This window comes from Zophobas morio, unplaced genomic scaffold, assembly GCF_036711695.1.
Source record: "Zophobas morio isolate AGI-343-1 ecotype UQ-CSIRO unplaced genomic scaffold, CSIRO_AGI_Zmor_V1 ptg000038l, whole genome shotgun sequence".
In the NCBI taxonomy this organism is placed as follows: Eukaryota; Metazoa; Arthropoda; class Insecta; order Coleoptera; family Tenebrionidae; genus Zophobas; species Zophobas morio.
In genome coordinates, this window is record NW_026972143.1 from 2,621,202 (window position 1) to 2,639,665 (window position 18,464).

Genomic DNA, 18,464 nt, shown 5'->3' on the forward strand with positions numbered 1-18,464 from the left:
GTTTATGTTTATACATCGAAAGAATGTCACGAGAAATTAGTTTGATTTGAATGAGTTTTGCTCCTCAAAACAGGATACTGGTTATAATGGTTACTGACCTAAAAAAAAAGTGAATTTCAGTCACCATTAAGAAATCAGAAACTAAGCCAGAGGTATTTATTTTTATAAAATTACGGTTTTTTTTTATCTACAGTTTTATTCAAAAAATATTTGTCAGTTGTCATTTACTAATGTCATAACTTGTAAAATGTGCTTTATTTAGATAACCTTAATTTACTGACAGTAGTGTCGTATCTGTCGTATATTAATAATATCAAAGGCATCGTTCGACAAAATAGATTTTTGAAAAGTGCTAATATTTGTCAAAAAGACAGTAAAGCTTGAATCACATGATTGATATGATATGTTTATACATCGAAAGAATGTCACGAGAAATTAGTTTGATTTGAATGAGTTTTGCTCCTCAAAACAGGACTAAAATTATTAATTAAGCCACAATCGAATAAAATCTTCTGAATATTATAATAATGACGTGCGTTGTCTTACAATTTTTTTTTTGGGGAAAATTAGGACGTTTAACGTTTTAAATCATTTCAAAATAGAATTCTTTGAGATGACGTCGCGTCGTCAAATTATTGGCGGGGATGATTAGTATAATATGGTTAGCGTTGAACCATCTACATGATATTCCTAATCTACTGTTACGAAAAAAACCCATACGCCGCCCCGGTACGACACTTTTGGGACTTCTGATATGTATATGTTTATTCTGTTATGTACGGCGGTGATGACGAAAAAAAGAAACCGCCAAGTTTGACATCGAACTTACGACCGCCGGTCCGCGTGCTAATTGTGTTGTTTTTTTTTTTTGGGAAAATTTGGACGTTGAACGTTTTAAATCATTTTAAAATAGAATTCTTTGAGATGACGTCGTCAAATTGTTGGTGGGGGTGATTAGTACAATTTGGTTAGCGTTTAACCATCTACATGATATTCCTAATCTACTGTTACGAAAAAAACCCATACGCCGTCCCGGTACGACACCTTTGGGACTTCTGATATGTATTTGTTTATTCTGTTATGTACGGCGGTGATGACGAAAAAAAGAAACGGCCAAGTTTGACATCGAACTTACGACCACCGGTCCGCGTGCTGGGAAAATTTGGACGTTTAACGTTTTAAATCATTTCAAAATAGAATTCTTTGAGATGACGTCGTCAAATTGTTGGTGGGGATGATTAGTAGTCATGGGCCGGGTGCCGCGGGGTTCGTTGCCGAAAAGCCTGGAAGCGGAAGTCGCGATGGGCAACCCAGAAAACCCTCGAAGCGGCGTTCTTGAACCATCGAGAGGAACCATTATTATTCAGTGAACGAATTCAGTAGCGCCGGAATTATTTTGTACATAGTCGCTGTGTAATCAGTCGTGTAAATTCGAGTTATTGAGAAATAAATTGTTTTAATCACCCGTTCAACGTAATATATGCAAAATTTGACAAAAATTGGTTAGGTTTAATAAAAATTGACACAGACGCACAAACAAACGGAAACGGGAGATCACTTTTTTCGTATTCTAGGGGTCATGAACCATCGAGAAAATATGAAACTGACAAGTCGCCCGGTGGATTCGATTACTCTACTTCCTTATCTTACACTCAGGGAGTAATAATCGAGAAAAAAACTTAGAGCTTTTCAATTTAATTCGAGATTTCTAGACATGAATATTTCTGCATTAGATACACAAAGGGTTAAAAATCAAGATAAACTATAGCTGAACAAGTACAAATAATTGAATTCTAAAATAAACTTCAGATTTCTGATATTCCGAAGATAAATATTATGTACTGTCTTCTTGAAGATCAATATGACATTTAATGGTAAAAAATTATTCGATAGATCTTTTTCCACCCGTGTAGAGCTTGTTTTTTGTTAATGAACGCACTGAGCTATAAAAATTTACTCTTTTAACTTTAATTTGGTCTGGCGCGGAGTGTCTTGGTCGATAATAAAGAAACGGAGGTTTTAGATTAACAAAGGTGGATTCATAAAACACAAGTACAGGAATATTTGAATTGAAATGACGTTAACTAACGCATAATTAGTCGAAATACAGAAATTCCTTGGCCACCTCGTTCCTGTGATTTGACACCTTGTGAATTTTTTTTGTGGCCTCATCTTAATAACACAATTTTTCAAACGCTGGTTGCAAATCTGGCAAAGAATTGAACAAAAATGCTGGAGATTAATAACAATTCCACTATGTTAGAAAATGTTTTCATAAATTTGAATTTCAGCGCAGACAAAATTAAAAAAATAATGGCAACTTGATAAACTTTTCAACCGAATCGACCCCCCATCTGTTACCGCTAACTAACCCACAAACTAGACTCCTTTCATCCAGCCCCCGTCACCTCGGAGCACACTTCCTCCACGTAACCGAACCCAAACAACCCCTCCCCCTCCCCGTCCGTCCGCTTTCATAATCACACTCATCTGTTGCTACGACGCGCGTCAAGCAAGACGCCGTGCGTCGCGGCGGAAACTGATCCGGCTTACCTCTCCCCCGCCCCCGCCGCCCCCGTACTATTTACACGTCCGTATCGATTTTCATCGTATTTTCCCTATACAGCCTTTTCTTCGTCGTCTTTTTTCGTTGGCGTTTTTCGTCTCTGCGTCCGTCGGGGGGTGAAGCCGGCGTAACGGGACCACCCCGCGTCCGTGTGCGTGTGTCGGCGTGTGGGCGCGGGCGGGCGGGGGCGGACGGTAATGTGCCGCCGCCGCCGTGACACTCACAACAGGTTGCCGCTTTATGCCGACTCGAAACTATTCACTATCGGCCGCTTTCTTTGTCGGTCGGGGGCTCTTCGTCGTGCAGTTGTGCCGAAGAAGTGTGTGCGGTGGACGAGTTTGGGGGGTTTTTAACAAGATTAACTATTAAAATTAAGAAACCGATTTTTAACGTTAGTTAGTAATAATAAGTTGTTTTGTTTGATCACTAAATCGTTTTATTGTTCGGAATTAAGTGGACTAGTAAAACGTTAAATAAATCAAAGATTCTGTTTAATAAATAATTCAGATGACAAATTTCAAAATTTGACATAAAATTTCTACGACATACTCAAAATTTGGTAATTTTTGTCTCATACAAAGTGCATACCTGGGGAATTTCCACCACTAAACCACGATACGGATTTACCGATTCTTGTTTTTAACGCTCAGTAGTTTCTAAATTTCAGAATTCATTACATTATAAAAACTGCGAATAAGAACAGAGCACGGATTTAAATCGGGTGGGTGGGCGGGCCACTGAATTGGTCCTCACGACCGATCCACCGTTTGAAAATTGGTTTTTATTTTATAATATCTCCCCAGATCACTTTAAAGCTATTATTGAATGATGCCTTTGTGGAGGTCGAAGAGGGCTATCGGCCAGTATTTTTTTCAAATCGTTGCACCGCGCTCATTTAATGTAAAAAGGTTTTAAAAATCGTATTTTGAAATTCGCGCCCGATCCGATTTGTCGCGAAATGTTCCGTCGCACTGTCGAAGTTCGGCGATCGCGTCTTTGGATTAATCATGCAAAATCCAAATGTCAAAGTGAAATTATAAATTATTCTCAGAAATCAACGAACAACTCAAACTGAATTATTTTATCCAGTGTGATGATTATTGTAGGACAAATTAAACGGAATAAATGCACAAATTGATCCATTCATTCGTCAAAGTGCGCGACCCCGTCAAACGACCCATCTCCAACTACACTCAGCCCGAGATGAAGACTTCGAGCAGCTGGTCTTCCTCAAAACCCCATCGGCAGCATTGTGACATGTCCTGGGAGCCCGTCAAGCTAGGAATGTACTCGCGCTGCCTCACTCAGTAATTGAATTATTTTATCCAATATGACGACGATTGTAGGTCAATTTAAACGGAATAAATGCACAAACTGCACAAAATATTTTATTAGGTTTATAGAATGCTCAGGGTATTAGCAATAAAAAACTAGAGATAATTAAAGAACTAAATACAATAGAGGATCGTTTGAGCAAATTTGTGTCATTTTAAAACACACATATGTCTGATTCACACCATCTTATCACTTCCGGTAGAACCGGTACCATTTTAATTTTTTTTTAATTCTAAAATCAATAATTAAAAAGATATTAATAAAAAAGTCGACCACTAGATATTTATAAAATATTTATTCAATCCAAGGAGAAACCAAATAGCTTGGAAATTTAATGTATGGGTTGGCATGATTAATAATACCATAATTGGACCTATTTTTTTATATCAACCTAAATGGCCAGCAATACTTACGTATGCTGCGGCAAATGGTAGAAGTTTATTTAGATAACTTACCGTTGAATTCCGTCCAAAACTTGTATTGTCAACAGGATGGGGCACCACATCACAATGTGAGAAACGTGGATATAATAAATAATAAAATATCCTCCAAGATCGCCTGATTTGAACCCCATTGATCATTTCCTTTTTCGGTTTCATTAAAAATAATGTTGAAATAACGCGTCAGTCTACTACATTTTCATATAAAAATATCAGTTTTTAATCGATTACTTTGATATTTTGTGGTAAAAAATGCATTAATTTATTAAAAAATATACTGTGTGTTCCATTTAAAAATATAAAGTTGATATCATTTCCTATGTTATAGATCTTCTAGTACCATATAAATTTGTCTAAAGAACAAAAGACCTACCTTCAAAAATAAAAAAGTTACAGGGATTGCATCAAATAAGAGAAACACCTGCTATCAAAAGATCGAAACATTAACCATTTCATATAAAAACAGTCATAAAAGAAGTAGCAGAAAGATTTATCAAAAAAAAAGGACAAACCAGCGAAGAAAATTATAAAACGACAAATAGAGAGAAAAAAAAATTATTTTGGGATGATAGACGGAATTAATCGATGCTTCAGAGAGAGTGGTCATGAAATTTTAGATTACCCCCATACCATTGTCAATACAACCTGATTTAAATGGCATGGGGGTTTTGTTAAAATTACTACAATAAGCACACACATTCTCAACCTTCATCCAAGGATAGGGTGGACAATTTACGGTTTGAAGCTCTCTCTAAATGCACTCCAAACATGTGACAAAACTTTGTGGACATTGTGAAAAATATTTTGTCCATTTTTTCTTATATACGAAGTCTTCTTTTCCCAACAAGAAACTGAAAACATGTTTGACTTTCCTGTTGTTGAAAGAAAACTCTATATATTAAACAAAGTAAATAAATTAAGCCCCACCCACCCGCCCCGATCTCAGTTGTGATGTGTTTTTCATTCCTAATCAGACGGGGGGCGGAGTTTAATTGTAACATCAATATTTCTCTAAAAAATTCTACCCTTTTAAAACATATTTCATATGATAATTTCTCGTAGAGAAATGAGGATTTTGCAGCTAAACTCCGCCCTTCAGCTTACGATGAATAAAGCATTTATCACAATTGAGAAGGGGTGGGTGGGCGGGGCTTATATTTTGTCCATTTTTTCTTAATATACGAAGTCTTCTTTTCCCAACAAGAAACTGAAAACATGTTTGACTTTCCTGTTGTTGAAAGAAAACTCTATATATTAAACAAAGTAAATAAATTAAGTCCCCCCCACCCGCCCCGATCTCAATTGTGATGTGTTTTTCATTCCTAATCAGACGAGGGGCGGAGTTTAATTGTAACATCAACATTTCTCTAAAAAATTCTACCCTTTTAAAAACATATTTCCTATGATAATTTCTAGTAGAGAAATGAGGATTTTGCAGCTAAACTCCGCCCTTCAGCTCACTATGAATAAAGCATTCATCACAATTGAGAAGGGGTGGGTGGACGGTGCTTATACAGGGTGTCCCAGAATTCGCGCCATTCCCGTGAATGACATGTTCCCTGTCCCGAACTGTGCCGTAATTCGCAAAAAGAATTGTCCAGGCTTTAACCGTGTGAGAACTGGAAGGCGCTTAAGTTGACCAATAGAGAGGCTGCTTTTATATCCGAACGTTTCTATGTTCAAAGTTACCTATGCTAAGAACAAAAAATCGGGTAATACTAAAGTTGAATGAATTTTTTCCGAATTCCGCTCCGTCAACAACAGGAAACAGAATTGTGGTTATAAATTTAATCATTTTGACAATTGTTTGTCATAAACTGTCACGAAGTTCATCACTGACCTGAAGAGATGCTTCTGCGCCAAAGATGACTGATTAATGTACACAGAGACGTCAAGGTTTACTTTAAGGCAAGTAGCATGGGACAGAAGTTATTTCTGCTGCCATTCTAGTTAAATTGTGTTTAACTGGGCTGTACATGTCATAAGAGAAGCTGTTTCATTTCATCGTAGGCAAATAATACATTTATTACTATTCTACATAGTGTAGATACCGAAGAGCAGGTATTAGAAGTCATTTTCTTAGAGCCCCGTGAATAATCGTCGGCACCCAGACCAACAAGTGTTTCACCGATTGTTACATCGAGCAAGAGAAGATGGGTCTTTTCAACCTAGTCGGAAAGGCCGTGCTGGAGCTCCACGGAATGTACGTGTGGGTGCTGAAGAGCAAGTGTTAGAAAACATGGAAGCGGATCCTAGGAGAAGTGTCCTCTATGTAGCGCAAATGAGTGGATGCTCAAGATCGACCACTCATCGTATCCTTCAAGAGAGAATACTGCATCCTTACCATTACACGAGAGTGCAGCATCTGCGACCAACCGACTACCCGCGACGAGTACATTTTGCTCAATGGTTTTTGCGACAAAATGAACGAAATCCTGATTTTTCACGGCGCATTCTTTTCACCGACGACAGCCCAGTTAAACACAATTTAACTAGAATGGCAGCAGAAATAACTTCTGTCCCATGCTACTTGCCTTAAAGTAAACCTTGACGTCTCTGTGTACATTAATCAGTCATCTTTGGCGCAGAAGCATCTCTTCAGGTCAGTGATGAACTTCGTGACAGTTTATGACAAACAATTGTCAAAATGATTAAATTTATAACCACAATTCTGTTTCCTGTTGTTGACGGAGGGGAATTCGGAAAAAATTCATTCAACTTTAGTATTACCCGATTTTTTGTTCTTAGCATAGGTAACTTTGAACATAGAAACGTTCGGATATAAAAGCAGCCTCTCTATTGGTCAACTTAATCGCCTTCCAGTTCTCACACGGTTAAAGCCTGGACAATTCTTTTTGCTAATTACGGCACAGTTCGGGACAGGGAACATGTCATTCACGGGAATGGCGCGAATTCTGGGACACCCTGTATTTTGTCCATTTTGTCTTAATATACGAAGTCTTCTTTTCCCAACAAGAAACTGAAAACATGTTTAACTTTCCTGTTGTTGAAAGAAAATCTATACATATTATAAAAACGAAGTAAATAAATTAAGCCCCACCCACCCACCCCGATCTCAATTGTGATGAGTTTTTCATTCCTAATCAGACGGGGGGCGGAGTTTAATTGTAACATCAATATTTCTCTAAAAAATTCTACCGTTTTAAAAACATATTTCATATGATAATTTCTCGTAGAGAAATGAGGATTTTGCAGATAAACTCCTCCCTTCAGCTCACTATGAATAAAGCATTCATCACAATTGAGAAGGGGTGGGTGGGCGGGGCTTATATTTTGTCCATTTTTTCTTAATATACGAAGTCTTCTTTTCCCAACATGAAACTGAAAACATGTTTAACTTTCATGTCGTTGAAAGAAAACTCTATATACTAAAAAAAAAACACACATATTAAGCCCTATTCACCCGCCCCGATCTCAATTGTGATGAGTTTTTCATTCCTAATCAGACGAGGGGCGGAGTTTAATTGTAACATCAATATTTCTCTAAAAAATTCTACCCTTTTAAAAACATATTTCCTATGATAATTTCTAGTAGAGAAATGAGGATTTTGCAGCTAAACTCCGCCCTTCAGCTCACGATGAGTAAAGCATTCATCACAATTGAGAAAAGGTGGGTGGGTGGGGCTTATATTTTGTCCAATTTTTCTTAATTTACGAAGTCTCCTTTTCCTAACAAGAAACTGAAAACATGTTTAACTTTCCTGTTGTTGAAAGAAAACTCTATATATTAAAAAAAAAACACATATTAAGCCCTATTCACCCGCCCCGATCTCAATTGTGATGAGTTTTTCATTCCTAATCAAACGAGGGGGGGAGTTTAATTGTAACATCAATATTTCTCTAAAAAATTCTACCCTTTTAAAAACATATTTCCTATGATAATTTTTCGTAGAGAAATGAGGATTTTGCAGCTAAACTCCGCCCTTCAGCTCACTATGAATAAAGCATTCATCACAATTGAGAAGGAGTGGGTGGACGGGGCTTATATTTTGTCCATTTTTTCTTAATATACGAAGTCTTCTTTTCCCAACAAGAAACTGAAAACTTGTTTAACTTTCCTGTTGTTGAAAGAAAACTCTATATATTAAAAAAAAAACACATATTAAGCCCTATTCACCCGCCCCGATCTCAATTGTGGTGAGTTTTTCATTCCTAATCAGACGAGGGGCGGAGTTTAATTGTAACATCAATATTTCTCTAAAAAATTCTACCGTTTTAAAAACATATTTCATATGATAATTTCTCGTAGAGAAATGAGGATTTTGCAGCTAAACTCCTCCCTTCAGCTCACTATGAATAAAGCATTTATCACAATTGAGAAGGGGTGGGTGGGCGGGGCTTATATTTTGTCCATTTTGTCTTAATATACGAAGTCTTCTTTTCCCAACAAAAAACTGACAACATGTTTAACTTTCCTGTTGTTGAAAGAAAACTCTATGCCGGGTATCTGGAAAATGGCGGATTAACTCTCCGCTACGCTCTTAACAATCAACTGGTGAGTCTGGGAAATATAGTACAAAAAAAAAACACATCCTGCGAGTAAAAGAAAATGAAATTTGGTTGATTTTGTGCCCTCAACGCAAAGGAAAGGACTGATTGATTAATTCATACTTGTTTTTCCCAAAGACATTAATAAATTTGAAGAAATTCGGCAAAAATGTAAGATGACGGACAAATTTTGACTAACTGTTTACCTTGTTTCAAAGAATCTTAAAATATTTGCTCGATTTCACAGCATTCGATTTTTGTTATTTAAAAGTTAAATTGTAAAAAATTGATATACAATGTTGATTTTTTTTACAAAAATCTGGATGCCAATGGTGAGTGTTCACACGGATTCTAAATTACACATTTATGGAGTAAATGAAGAAAACTTCGTATACTAAGAAAAAAATGGACGAAATATAAGCCCCGCCCACCCACCCCTTCTCAATTGTGATGAATGTTCTATCTCTAGAACTTGAAAAAATAAATTTTTTGGCTCATTTTCGTGTGAATAAACAAGTAAAGTGTTACGGAAAACTACGACAAATTGAATTGTCCTGGAAACTCATCATCAATCTAACAACGTATTTTTTATTTCATATACATTTTTAACAACCTACGATGAAGATGACACAAATTTTTCTAATGAATTAATCGAAATGGAATAAAATACGACGGCGTCACTTGCCAGAGGATGATTTTTTTTTATTTCAGAAATTATTTTACTGATAGCAACAGGTATTAAATCGTTTCTTTAAATGACCGTTTTATTTTATCTTGCGTAATTTTATATTCATTATTTCATAGTTCTGCATTCCATGTTTTATTTTGAAAAAATTTCCAACATCATGTAAGTATACAGAATTTGTCATTAAGTATACTTCATTATAGTTTATTTTTGACACACACACTCGATATAGCAAAATAATCATTTTCAATATTGGATATTCCAAAAATTATCCGGAAATTTGTGTCTTGGATATATAATATGTTGAAATTTGATAAAAGCGGAGACGGAGACCAAATCATGGCTCATTTAGACGTTTTGTTTACACCGTTGCCATGGAAACCGTGCGTACGGTCGCGGTATTGGGCTGGAATCGGGTCCTGTTCCGACAGTGGCACATAACGCAAGGGTCGACAAAAATCGCCATATATTTCGCCGATTGATGATGTGCATAAAATTTTGTGGAGTGTTCGAACTTGCTTTACGTGGAGATGACGAAAGCAGGGAATCACAAAATCCAGGTAGGTATATATTTCGAGGTCTGGTTGATTTTACGGCCGAATTGGACTCTGCTTTATCAGATCACTTGAAAGAAGCAACGGTTTTTAAGGGTGCCCAGTAGCAGACCGAAAAATTAAGTAAATAGAATTTCATTTTACGGGCGTAATTTCAACTTTGAAAAAAAGATCGACATTTCAATTGATAGATTATGTCTAAATATCTGGGGAAGACACAATATTTTTTAAAATAAGTGATTGTTTAGTGTTTAATTAATCGTTCATTCTTCGAAGGAAATTGCACTTTTAGACGAGGAGAGCATTTTTCGCTTCAAATTTTATATCAGTGCAAAGACAACATTGAGCCCTATGGGGAAGACCCGGCCATTTTTGTTTAAAATTTATATTTATCAAAATATTTGCTTTTTAAAAAAATATTGAATAATGAAAATAAAGTGAAACTAGGCAACCCTATTTACAAAGATCCGTTTCAATTAATTGTTGAGTTTACACAGCAGGGAGCCTTGCCGACCGACCCTTTCATGTAATCAGTTCAGGTACTTTAGGTCATAAAACTCATAAATACTCTTAGCTGACCAACATTGTTGAAACTCTTTTACAAGTCGACTTCTTTCATTGCTGACATAATTTGATGTCAAAGTAATTATGTAAATTTTTATAATTTTATACATTCTACTAAAATATTTTCTTTCAAAAAATTATTCAAATATTTTTTATTAATCTGTCATTTTATATATTAATCAATACACAAAACTGACAAGATTTAGATTCTCATCACTTCACTAACCACTTATTTACCTGAACAATCATATTTATTTAAATTTAATTTTTTGATACTCTTTTCGCACCACCTATGAGGTAGAGTATTATAGGCACGTTTTTTACTTGGTATCTCCAGTAAACCTATTCCAATATTACTATTTATTCCTGTGTGTGTTTATACTAGAAGGGCAAAAGATTTATATGAACTATACACGACGCGAATGCAAATAAAAAAATTTAATTGTACAATTTTTTCTTTACAGTTTGTCTAATGGGTTGACTTGTTTAATAACGAGAATCTACTCTCTCCGGAAGTAAGGCATATAAATAAAATTTTTCTAGGGCTCTATCATATTATTTTCCCAAAATTTATCATCTCGTTGAATTAAGCACTATTTAAATTGGACATTTTATATACTTCTACGATAGCGTTTTTGTTTATTAAGCCGTCTGGCGATGCCGCTAAAAATGTATAAACCGCATTGTCTTATTGTCAGTTTGGTGTTAATGCAAAATGCATCAGTTGCCCTTGCTTCATTTTCTATGCAAAGATTTTGGGAGAGTACATCCTGAACTAGATTTGCAGGGATGTAAAATGTTTTTCACAGTACAGTAGGATTAGCCGTGTTACTTGTTCTCTCATTTTGAAAATTTTACCAAAATAACGTTCGGTTAGTCTAAAGGATTTTTCTGCACACCATTCTGCATTATTGCGTTCGCCAATTGTGTTTTGTTCGATTAAAAAGACATCAACGTTTGAAAGTTTTTTGAGAAATACTTTTTGCGCTGTGACATATCAGGTATTTCAACTGCCTCGTTAGATACATCGTCGCCCGAGAACTTGTATGATCCACAGACCGGAGCGCGCTCAGGCCAATGTCGACTCTATAAGCATCCAGAAATTCTGCGAGAAATAGTTATTATTTAGGTGCTTTTGTTTACACACATCTCACATGTTCCACTCGATTTGGACATGCAACTATTTTTTTGTTTAACTAAGAATTAATACTTTCATTGCGTTTGATACTAACGTCCTAAATTAGCAACTAGTGGAACAGTAATCATGCAATAGATTTTTTTGGGAAAATACAGTTATTTTTATGTTTTAGCAGCAATGTGTTCTATTTTCTATTAGTTTTTACATATTTTTAGTCACAATTTTGGTAGTTATTTTTTACTTTTATTTTTAGCAATAATAAATAGTCCAAACATGAAAAAATAAAAAAAAAATAAAAATTGGAAAATCTAAAATTTAGAAAACGAGAAATTGAACAATCGTATAATAGAAAAATCGAAACATCGAAAAGCTGGAAAATCTAAAAATTAAAAAAAAAATGGAAAATCAGAAATTTAATAAATTCCGAAAATTGAAAGACTGAAATATGCATAGAAGAACTGAAAACTCGAGAAATCGAAAAATCCAGAATTTTAAAAATTGCAAAATTAAAATATCGAAAAGTTGAAAAATTGCGAAATCGTATCATTGAAACATCGGACAATTGAGAAATCGAAAAATAAAAAAACGGAGAAATCGAAAATTTGAAGAATGGAAAAATTGAAAATGTCAAAAATTAAAATACTAAAAAATTGAAACATCAAAAGTCGAAAAATCGAAAAACCGAAAAGCCGAAAAATCTCAATAATCTATTTATAAACCACAAGTTCAGGATTATGCTACTAAAAAATTGAAAACGTCATCTCAAAATTTTGCCGAATAAATTCTACTAAAAATGTGCAAAATATGATGAGTTTTTACTGGTAATTTATCATTGCATTCATATTTTTTTGATTTGCTTATGTACCAAGGTGGCTCAAAAAAATTAATGAATGAGTCAATTTATTCTATTGATTAAATCAAGAACGACTCACTCCATTTTCCCAGAAATTTTGGGAATACTCTTATTTTTAGTCTAATCCACATTGATTTACGTGTCCTTGCAAAATGTTGATTTCATGACAAAATTGTGTACCTAAAGTAAAAATTTAACCCGAAAATGCTGGATATGTTTCATTGTATTTTAGGTGCGAGGGAAGTTCTGTCGAAACAACTTTTCACCAATGTTTTTTGCTGTTATATTTGAACATAAACATAAAACATTATAAAGAAACTGGTTTATTGAGAATTTTAAATTGTGCATTTTTTAATTTTTCTTAGAAGGAATTCATTTTATTGCACCACATTTGGATGTACTTTTCAACCAAATGCAAGTTCATAAGGCTAACAGCTTATAAGTTCAAAAATATTTAAAAGATTTTGAGAAACAGATTCCATAAATTAAAGAAAATAAAATTGATATCCGACAATAATAAAATTATTCTTAAAGAATAACGAAATCATTAAATTTGTCTAAAAACTTTTATTATATAAATCCTTTGACATTTAATAAACTTCACGTAACCCAGATTACATCATGTAACATTTTCCCGTATCAATTTCAACCCAAGTACTTGCATTCATTACATTAAAACAATCTACTACGTTAAATTCAGGTTATTCCACGCAACCACCTCAAAAAATCGCTCAACTTTATCAGTTTCGGAACTATCAAACAAAATAACCTCCACACTCATAAACCGATTCTAAATCACGATAACTTAAAAACTGCCGACTCCGACTTTACAGTCCGCGTTTTTCTCCGTCTTTCAAGCCTCTCCGTCTCCTTCCTCGGCGACTGTTGGTACGGTGGAAACGCGACGAGGCATGGCGATTTAATTTGAAAAGTGTTGTCGGGGTCGAAGGACGGGTGGGCGGAAACCCTTTGAGGGCTCTTTCTGTGTTTTTTGAGGTTTGGAGTTTGATGAATTGGGAGATTTCGTGGTTGGTTATTGCGGCGTGTTCGGGACGAGAGGATCGAATTCGTTTCGAGGTATTTCGAGTATTTGGTGGGCGAGATTCTTGGGATTTGTACAAGATCATTTGTTAGGTTTGATGGTTAATTCGAGTGAGATATCCGGGGTTTAACTCCGGCGCAGAGATGGGTTATTTTTATTTAGTATGCGTATAACTTACCGACATACTTAACATCCAGAAATCGTCGATATAGTGTAATTAACGCAACAAAACCGAACTTTCATTTCCACGAAATATAACTTTAAAATTACTGTATATCGGGTTTCACGTAGGGAAAAATTTCCGATTAAGTTATCATTTGATACCTCGTTACGTAAGACATCCGGCAACCCAAAGAAACGCAATCTAAATACCTCGAATTCGTCGATTTTTACAAACTAAGAACACGGTTTGAAGCAAACTTTTTACGCGAATTTCACTGTACTAATTGGATCGAGTTTGCTTTCACTGGGGCATGATTTACGACTGCATACTAATAACATTCCGATGAAATTTTAATAAAACGCAGCCAAAAACGGAATTTCGCTTAAAACAAAAATTTCGTGACGTAGACGTCAATTCCCGGTGACGTCACTTAACCCCGAGAGCTTTCTCTTTGATTAAACCGCCCCTCATCATTAAACCAGTGGCGCTTCGTCCCTCGAACTCACCTGATGTACTCAATCGACAAACTAATAGCATCCTGAGGATTAAAAATCGTCCTCTCGGTATCCTCTCCCCTCTCCTCTGGGGAAACTTTCGGCGCCAACGCAGGCCTATTCTGGAAAAACTCCTTCCTCCTGTACATCTCCTTGACGAAAAGTCCTGGCACGAGTTTGTACACGATGTCCTGGAGCGTCTTGTCCAATCTGAAAAATTCATGGGGGGTGTAAATAAATAAGGATATTCGAGTCGGGTCCACGGGAAAGTTCGCTTTTGTAGTTAATATTCGCGAGAGGTTGGACGGAAAATCTCGGTGTGTACTTGTGGTTTATGAATCTATCTTGATACACGGCACAAATTCCGCGAACCTTCCGTAATTTCCAACCACGCATTCGTACTGTCCTCCTAATTGCCCGATTAGAATAAAACTCGCGCCACTGCCATTTGCATATAATTACAGCCGGCGTGGGAAAACATCCGGAAATATGCGTGTGTGTGTGTGTTTGTGCGCGTTCGTTCGACTCGCGGGTTTTGTTGTTGTTTTCTTTACGTTAATTGAAGGAAACGTGATTTCGTGGCCGTGTGTGTATGTGTGTGCGGTGTTTTGGCGCGCAGACGCCGCGGCAGCGTCGCGACGCCACATCAATATACAACGCGGCGCGTGTTTCCGTTTTTCCCACGGTTCGCCGCCTGCTGGATGTTGATGGTGCAGGTACTCACTTGAGACACGGCTTGGCCTTGTTGATGATGACCTCGCAGATGGGGCAGTAGCAGTTCTCCTGGAGGAAGTTGATTATGCAACTGCGGCAAACTGGAAGAGAAATTGCAAAGTGGTATTATTTGTGGTCGGCTGGATGGGAGTTTTTTAGTCTGAGTCGTATTTTATTATTATTGTGATTATTTATTAGGATGGGAACGCACAGTATGGGGCAAATCAAACGAGAGAGAATATGCATAATTTAATTTGTGGCGGCCGTCGTGAAAATGAGGTAAATCGGTATCATTTTCAGGTTAAATCCGCTGCTGGAGAAGTGACATTTTACGGAATTCAGTCCGACAAGCTGGAAACGACGGACTTTATTGCAATGTAAACGCCACTTAATTAATTTCAACATGTACAGCGAAAAATCAGTTCTTTTCACAACTAACTAATTTTTTTAAATGAACACCCGTTATATTAATCCACTCTGTTTTTTTTTTCAGAATCTCTTGATGATCGTAAACCTATCTTCTACCCAAAGTGGCAAGCATCCGCCCCAATACAATTAATTCACCGCTATCTAACTGTAATAAAATGTCTGCTTACATCCCGAGTAACAGTCAGAACAGTAAGAGAGTTTCCATTATTCCGCCCTCAATAAACCATTCAATTAAACTAGCAATCATTTGCTTTACATCTTCACGTAAAGGTTTCGGCATTGTTGATTGCTTGTTGAAAATGCAGTAGGTATATTCCCCTGACTGTAGTTTTAAGTAGAAAGAAAAATAAAAAATGGGAACAAACTGTAAAAAATCAACGAACGTAACTTAAACTTAACTGTCAAAGTTATCAAATTAAGAACCCGATTCAAGTTAGCGTGCACACGCACAGTCCCCCACCTATATCCAACGGAATATAATACCTACTAACATAAATATTAGACGAAGATAATAATCTAGAAGGAAATGTCTGTTATACCGTTGGTAATAGTAACTACATAAGTACTTACATTTTTGAAAAATTGTTGTCAAAATAGAAGGGCACTGAAGGGACTTGAATCACCAGCAAACTGTTAAAAATGAAAAAGAACATTGTCTGCGGAGACCCTTGGTATCATGATGTGCTGTCAATAAGATTTATTGCACTGTGTAAAGTTCCCGTCCCTAAGTGGTAACAATGTATACAAAAAACAGCGCTACATCGCCGAGATCATAGTACATTTAAGCCTCAAACTCACGATCGTGGCCATGATAGGACCGAAAGAAAACTGCAAGCTGAAGAACAAATTTTGGGCTTGCAGCTGAGGTTGGAGTTTCACAGTTTGTGGTGCATCGTACATTAAAAGAACAAGGTTTAGATCCATACCTCGTTCGAAAAGTGCAAGCTTTGGAGCCTGCTGATTTTCCACGTCTTCGCTTACGCTCGGGAACTAAAAATAATCTATCAATTTTACGAAGAACTGGACCATCGTTTCAGGGCAATGAATGATATTGTCGTAACATTATATTATATTTCACCTTTTTTTTTGTTTTCTTAATATACATAGCCATCTAGCGGGGCCTAATTCCAAAATAGATACAGTATAACCATGACTATAACCATAACCATCCTATATTTATGGAATCAATAAGTCGGAATTTATATCCCTGAATTTAATCAGAATTTTACGTGACATTTACAAAAATGAAACTTCCCATTATGTATTCTATTACCTCCCTTATGTAAATTCCGACCCATTCGCCACAATTTTCGAAATTAACTAAATACTTCCGTGCAGATTTTGGGCCGCAGAAGCCACTTCTGGCTTCATTTCTTCGATAACTCAAACCGTTTTTCCAGAATCGTCCATTGAAATATCGCGATCTTTAAAAATTTTAAAAAATTCGAATTTCACACCGAATTTTCCGAAAATATTGCCCTGTTACCACAAACATCCTATATTTTTGAAATCAGCACGTTGGGATATATATATCTGAATTTTTTCGGAATTTTTAGACAACTTTTCCAAAAATAAGAAATTTTACACTGTGGTAGTACTTGCGAAATAACCTACCCTCTAAGAAAATAAAAGGCGGGTGGGTCAGGCTAGTATTTGGCAAAATAAGAGTCATTCTGACAAATGACCTACCCTTCTAAGAAAAGGTACTAGCACCGCCCACCCACCCTCTATTTTCTTAGAAGAGCAGGTCATCTGCCAAAATCAATCTTATCTTGGTAAGTATGACACTGATTTTTGCAAATGACATTCTCTGATAAAATAAGGGTGAGTGGGCGGGGCTAGTACTTGTCAAGATAAGACTGATTTTGGCAAATGACTTATTCTTGTAAGAAAATAAAGGCTGGATGGGTGGGGTTAGTACTTGCTAAAAATAAATAAAAAAATTAAATGTTTCATTTGATAATTTGTTTGACAATTTTGTAGTTTTTAATTCCAATCTTTTGATTTTTCAAGTTTTATCTTTACAATTTTGGAATGTTTTGATTTTTAATTTTTCAAGTTCTCAAGCTAAAATTTTTCCTTTTCACGATTTGTCATTTTTCCATTTTTTAACTAAAAGAACAAATTTATTCGAACGGAAATTTTGAAAAATCGAAAAATCCAAATTCTTTACTTAAAGGACAAATTTATTCGAACCGAAATTTTGAAAAATCGAAAAATCCAAAAATTGAAAATTAGAAACAAAATTTTCAGATGTTTTAAAGTTACGGCAAACATGGCAAATCGCTGACCAACATTACTTTTTACCCCCTTCCAAAAAATCGAAAATCAAAAATTTTAAAAAATCTATTTTCTCGATATTTTTAAAAATCAAATCATTGAGAAATCGGAAAACTGGCAAATTTGTAACATAAAAAAACGAAACTTTTTTCAATTGTCCGGAGAAATCAAAAAATTGGAAATTTAAAAAGCGAGAAATGGAAAAATTCGAAAGTTCAAAAATCGAAAATCTGAAAAATCTAGTAGTACTCACTACGATAAGACTTATTTTGGCAAATGATCTACTCTCTAAAAAAACAAAAAGCGGGTGGGTGGGGCTAGCATTTGCCAAACAACCTACCCTCTAAGAAAATAAAAGGCGGGTAGGCCGGGCTAATATTTGCCAAAATAAGACCAATGACCTACTCTTCTAAGAAAATAATGAATAGGTCATCTGCCAAAATCAGTCTTATCTTCGCAAGTATGAGACTGATTTTTGCAAATCACATATCCTCTAAGAAAAGAAGGGTGGGTGTGCGGGGCTAGTACTTGTTGAAATAAGACTGATTTTGGCAGATGACCCACTCTTCTAAGGAAATAAAGGGAGGGTGGGCGGGGCTAGTACTTGTCAAGATGAGACTGATTTGGCCCATGACATATGGCAAGTACAAGCAAATTTCGACCCATTTTCGACGATTTTCGAAATCTAACTATATACT

The 18,464-nt window shown here is 35.9% G+C and overlaps 1 protein-coding gene across 2 annotated transcripts in view; it reads right to left on the reverse strand.

The window, feature by feature from the left end:
* The window catches only part of LOC135139884 (polycomb group protein Psc-like), an 80,760-nt gene that overhangs the window by 20,453 nt on the left and 41,843 nt on the right, over positions 1 to 18,464 (reverse strand). The window contains exons 1-3 of one of the 2 annotated variants that reach the window (XM_064070236.1): positions 16,413 to 16,481; positions 15,068 to 15,158; positions 14,356 to 14,553 (exon numbers count right to left, since the gene is read on the reverse strand). In XM_064070236.1, coding sequence (XP_063926306.1) covers positions 14,356 to 14,492 — 137 coding nt within the window. In that variant the 5' untranslated portion in view covers positions 14,493 to 14,553; positions 15,068 to 15,158; positions 16,413 to 16,481. Of the gene's footprint in view, positions 1 to 14,355; positions 14,554 to 15,067; positions 15,159 to 16,412; positions 16,482 to 18,464 lie in introns of those variants that run through there. The other variant, XM_064070234.1, reaches the window with a different exon arrangement.